The sequence below is a fragment of the Populus nigra genome, chromosome 1 (assembly GCF_951802175.1).
Source record: "Populus nigra chromosome 1, ddPopNigr1.1, whole genome shotgun sequence".
NCBI lineage: Eukaryota > Viridiplantae > Streptophyta > Magnoliopsida > Malpighiales > Salicaceae > Populus > Populus nigra.
The window spans coordinates 29,625,102-29,631,284 of record NC_084852.1 but is presented as its reverse complement, the minus strand read 5'-3'; the positions used below and the strand labels follow the sequence as shown (position 1 = coordinate 29,631,284).

Sequence of the window (6,183 nt, the reverse complement as noted above, 5' to 3'; positions counted from 1 at the left end):
AATGAGAATGAAATTGAAAAAAAATATAATTTCATAAATTATCTCAAATAAAATAAATAATAATCAAAATAATAGAGAACAAATCTAAAAAATTAATAAAAGGTGAAGAAATTAAAATAATAATAATTAACATTTCATAAATTATTTCAAATAAAATAAGTAAAAATCAAAAGAATAAGGACCAAATTTGATAGATAAAAAATTTCAATAAAAAAATGATAAGGAAAAAACAAATAGCAATTATAAAAATAAGGACCAAAATTAATATAAAAATTAAATTTTAAAAGATGAAATTGAAAAATAAATATTCAAAACAAATTATATATAGCAATCAAAAGTTTGAAGATCAAATTTGATATAATCAGCAAATAATAACATTTCTAAATTTTTCACAACTTCCGGAAAGTGTTTTCCACCCAAATTTTTCAGGAAAACACTTTCCTTAAAACCAAGCTAAATTTTCCTTTGACTGGAAAGTGTTTTCTGTTGACCAACTTTTCTAATGGCAAACAAACACAGGAAAGTTTGGAAAGTGGTTTCCCGGAAACCACTTTCCGGAAAACAAACAAAACCAAAAGGGAAAATACTTTCCTAGAAACCAAATCAAATTTTTCTTTGACTGAAAAGTGTTTTCCGTTGACCGAAAAGTGTTTCCGTTGACCAACTTTTTTAATGGCAAACAAACATAGAAAAATTTGGAAAGTGGTTTCCCGGAAAATGAATTCCGGGAAACAAACATGGCCTTAATTTTAATTTTATTAAAAAAAAAAAGTTAGAAGAAGAAGAAACAAAAGCAGAAAGGATGTACAGGGGATTAAAAAATTAGGCTTTGGTAAAAAGAATTAAAAATAGAAGACGTTTTTTTTTTCCTGATAAAACAAATTGGATTTTTTTTTTAGGTGCATCATGTTTTAAAAAATATTTTTTGTTTAGAAAAATATTAAAATAATATTTTTTTTCTTTTTAAAAATTTATTTTTGACATCAGCACATCAAAATAATTAAAAAAACACTAAAAAAAATTAATTTGAAGTAAAACAAATTTAGATTTTGATGAAAAACAGGTTGAAACTCACTCTCAAACAATCCCTTAGTTCCTACTAGGTTGTGGGTAGGAAAACAAAATTTAACCTAGTGTGTGTGTCTTGAAATAGGTTTTTATCGTATCACACTCCTATCAAACATAATTCTTTTGTTTTCTAGGATTTGTCTTTCTTACATGTGGGTTATGTGATTACAAAATTCATATCAATGTATTTAATAACTAAAAATAAAAATATTTTTTAAATGGGTATTTTTTAAATAAAAAAAACCAAAGAACTATGTCATAAAACTATTCATATAATTTTTTAATTGGATTCAATCCATGTTAAAAAAAATTTTGATTGGCATTGAGAATATTCACCACAATCCACAATAGTATAATATCTTTTCCACTTGATCCATCAATCATTATAAGATTGATAGAAGATAATTTGATTTTTTAAGCTTTTAAAGTATAGTATAAAAACTGTATTATCCTTAAAAACAAAAATAAATAAAAGGTTAGCAAGGACAATTTAGTCTTTTTATATTTTAAAAGCAAAGTGTAAATCATATTATCCTTAAAAGAGTTTTTTTTAAAAAAAAAACCATATGCATCCAAGTGCTCTTTTGTATTTTCAAACTAATTTTTCTAGTAATTAACAAGTTGTCCAGAGTGAATATATACACACACAAAAGTGGTTTTGGTATCTGCGATGCACATACCATTAAATAGCTAATGTTCGTGTCTTTTAAGGGGCACATGAAGCTTCATCTCATGTCCAAACATCACCTTTCATAATAGTATTGAAAACGAGTTCTATGTTCTTCCTGGTGGTGTGCATGTGTCAGTAGTCGGGCTCCAATAAATTTTTTTCTTTTCTTCTCCTTCTTTTTTTTTTTTATCTCTTTTGCTTGCCAAAATATAAAAATGTCATTTCATTTGTTTTTTGTTTCCAATTTGGTCATTATTCTTTTTATTGTTTTTTTATTCAATTTCATCCATTGTCATTTTATTTAATTTAATTTTTATATTAAATTTGGTTTTCATTTTTTTTATTGATGTTTTTTAATCCTTCTCATAATTGAATTTTATTTTCAATTTTATCCCTCAATATTTGATTTCAAATTATTTTTATATCAAATCTAGTCTTCATTCTTTTTATTGTTGTTTCTTTTGCTTTAAATCTATTTTTTTTAACTTTATCCTTTAAAATTTTATTAATTTAGAATTATTTTTGTTATTTATTAGGATTTATCTTCTATGGGATTAATCTTGAACTCATGATCAAGTTTATAGATTTCAAAAATTAACACAAGTTGACTTTAGTTTTTTTTAGGTTGTTTTTTTAAATGATTTTTTTTAATTTTATTTTTCAACATTTGATTTGTTGGAAATTGGTCTTCTTGTTTTTTTTCACTTTTATTTTTATGATGTTATCCAAATCTTGTGCCTACTATCATAGTATTAACGGGTTGTCTTAGGTTAACTTTGATGTTTTTTTTGTTGCTTTATTTATTTATTTTTTGGTTTTTCCCTTTGATATTAGGTTATTTAATAATTAAATTTCATATTTTTATTTAGTTTATTTTTTTATAGGGTTACCTTAGGATCACGATCAAGTCGCAAATTTACATGCTAACTTAGATGAGCTCGGGTTGGCTTTTTTATCTTTTTTTCTTTGTTAATTTTATTTTGTAATTTATTTATTGTCATTGTATTTTTTTATTGATATTATTTAAATTAATTTAGCTTATTTCAGTTAAGTGAATTACTTAGAGTCTCAATTATAATTATTTTTTAGAAATACTTATGTAATTTGGAAATATTTAAAAATATAGTAGTGATTGATTTTCAAAATATTTTTTTGTTTGGAAATGTATTAAAATAATATTTTTAATTTTTTTAAAAATAATTTTTGCTTAGCATAGTAAAATAATTTAAAAATATAAAAAAATTATTTTTAAATAAAAAAATAAAATTTTCAAAAAATATCGTCATGAACGTGATTCTGAATATATACTTGATATCTTTCGTACCTTGCAAAAAAAAAAATAGCCTAGCACACGAACGTACTTGCTATGTAACAGAAACTGGTAAAGAGAGGCAAAAAGTCTTTGGCCTTGTTCTTCCTCTTTTCTCCTCCTTCAACAATTACATAAAAATGCTCCCATTAATCTCAACAGTACCCCAAACCCTCTCCCCTTCCCTTTCCTTCCATTTCCATCCCTTTCAGTCCTCATCCACCCCGTCCCTCTCTCTCCATATCCCTCTCAAAAATACTCTCCGCATCCGTTCTATCGACGCCGCCCAGCCGTACGACTACGAGTCTCACCTCCGCACCCAACACCTCAAATCCCAATCCCTCAAAATCGCCATTTTGGGCTTCGGAAACTTCGGCCAGTTCCTCTCCAAAACTCTCTCTCGCCAAGGCCACACTCTCCTGGCCTACTCGCGTACCGACTACACCGATATAGCCAAAAGCCTAGGCGTTACTTTCTACAGCAACCCACATGATCTCTTCGAGAGCCACCCAGAAGTTGTAATCCTATGCACTTCCATTCTTTCCACTGAGAAGGTTCTTCAGACTTTACCGTTTCAGAGGCTCAAACGTAGCACCCTTATTGTCGATGTTTTGTCTGTTAAAGAGTTTGCTAAGAATATCTTGTTGAAATATTTGCCTGTTGAGTTTGATATCTTGTGTACACACCCCATGTTTGGACCTGAGAGTGGTAAAATTTCTTGGTTTGGTTTGCCTTTTGTTTATGATAAAGTTAGGATTGGTAATGAGGAGGATAGGATTATTAGAGTTGCGAGGTTTCTTGATGTTTTTGCCAAAGAAGGGTGCAGGATGGTTGAAATGACCTGTGCAGAGCATGATAGGCATGCGGCAGGGTCGCAGTTTGTTACTCATACTATGGGGAGAGTGTTGGAGAGGTTTGGATTGGATTCGTCGCCGATTAATACCAAAGGGTACGACACTTTGTTGGATTTAGTGGAGAATACAGCTGGGGATAGTTTCGAGTTGTATTATGGATTGTTTATGTACAATAAGAATGCTATGGAGCAGTTGGAGAGACTGGATATGGCATTCGAGGCAATTAAGAAGGAGTTGTTTGGGAAATTGCATCACGTTTATAGGAAACAGTTGTTTGGGAATGCTGACGAGGGAGCGGAGGAGAGGCTTCAGGTGCAGAAATTGCTTCACAATGGTGCTCCACCTTCTGATGATGTTGTGAAACAGGAAACATCTTGAATTATCAATGGATCCTCTATGGTATGAGAATTTCTGTTTTTTATTGGCTGGATGAAGAAACTTTGGAATTAATTGATTAGAAATTGCTTAGTTAGCCTTTTGGTTTATTTATTTTGTTGTCGTAGCTCAAAAGTTGAGTGGAATGCCATGTAAATAGTATTGAGAATTTAATTTATTAATGAATTTCTTTAAAATTTTATTTGGTTTTAGAATTTTGGAATGCAGTCATTGGATAACACTTATTCTATATTTTCTGTCAAATGCATTATAATGTATTTTTTTTATTCCCTTAAACCTTCTGGTTATTGATTTGCTTCAATGTATAGTATAAATGGTAACAAACATATGTCAAATGATAAGATTTTGAACCTGAATCTACTATTAGCAACTGAGATGCAAAGAAGTTAAACAGTGGTGATGATTAGCTACCACCATACAGAATTGAAGAGCTCGGGTTAAGAAAAAAAATACAATGTTAACACAGAAAAACCATGACATTCGTATTTTGTTGTTAGATTTAGGATTTGTTGCAAATTGGTGTAAGTACTACATTTCAGCTTGTGCTATTTGTATTTCTAACTGATTTCATATAATGGTAATGCTGCTTGCCAAGTTATTGTGTAGTGGCATGATATAGAATATTTTCTTATAATCTCAGTGATTGAAGATTTCATCTTGCTTTGCATTATACTTTATTTTTGTATGGTTGTGGCAGAAAACTTTTGTTTTGTATGTGCTTATTTGGGATTTGACTATCAGAGAGTTCAGAAGCATTTCTTGTCATGCTTCAGTTAAGATTGTAGAGTCCATTTTATATGATCCTAAACTCCTTTTTGGGGCGAACTGCAAAGGGGAGCCATAGAATCTGGTTTTGCTCTCTGTTTGTGTATGGACCAGAGAACTTGCATTCAACATTCTACTCAGATTGAACACGCACTTCTCTGTTTCTTTTAAATTACTAGGTTTATTGTGCATGTTGGCCTTGGAGTACCAAGAGGAGAAACCTCTGTCTTTTTTCAAGGACAATCGTTATATGGTAGTAGAGACGGGAGCTTTTATCATTTCTCTCTGTGCAGAGTATAAACCTGACAGGTGAGGGGAACCTGTTGCAGAGTATAACTAGTTAAATACTTTACCACACTGGATTTCGAAGTAGTTTCAAACAAAGCACTGTTTTTGGCGATGGTTTTAACACTTTGTTATTAGCATGGTCCAAAACGTAGTTAAACCTGTATTCATCAGCTGCCCTCTTTCAAGTTGCTTTTAGCAGCTATAACTTGATCATATTTCCATGGGGCCAAATGATGGCAAATAACAAGGAGGGAGATAACTTCAGAAAACTATCCAGATCGACAATATACATGAATTACCAATAATATCCATGACATTTAAGGCATGGTCTGTAAAGTAGACCAAAATACTGACAGCAGCTGCTTATGTAAACCAAAAGGCAGTTATGGTGATGGTACAGCCCTAAACTTTTGCCACATAAAGTGCCCTCTTTCCTTGCTGGTAGTGTTCCCAGTGTACATCAGCATAGTCTTTCACTTTCTTGAATATTTTGCCTTTCCTCATTGATCAATCCTTCTTGTGTTCCAATTTCTTTATTTGGATAGAAATCCTCTCCTTCTCTGAGTTGGTCAAAACTCTATGGACTGGGCTCTTGAACATTCCATTTGTCATTATCTGCCATCACTTATAAGATGTGGCCTTGTATTATTTCTTCCTGGGTACGCTTTGTGTAACTGAAATTGCTTGTTAACTCTTATGATACGACTATTTTACTATACATTTTTTCTTTAACATTTATTTGGCCAAGTGAATTATGCCTCTCTTCTTTTATTATTATTAAAAAGGTATCCTAAACTAAGTCCTTTCTAGACAATGTTAAGGGTGAAGCTCCT

The 6,183-nt window shown here is 30.8% G+C and overlaps 1 protein-coding gene across 1 annotated transcript; it reads left to right on the top strand.

Annotated features, from left to right (window-relative positions):
- The first annotated feature begins 3,077 nt into the window (after positions 1 to 3,077).
- Positions 3,078 to 4,491, top strand: LOC133696462 (arogenate dehydrogenase 2, chloroplastic). The gene has a single exon (XM_062118656.1). It carries the CDS (start codon positions 3,188 to 3,190, stop codon positions 4,277 to 4,279), a length of 1,092 nt encoding a protein of 363 aa, XP_061974640.1. The 5' UTR covers positions 3,078 to 3,187; the 3' UTR covers positions 4,280 to 4,491.
- Positions 4,492 to 6,183: the final 1,692 nt, after the last annotated feature.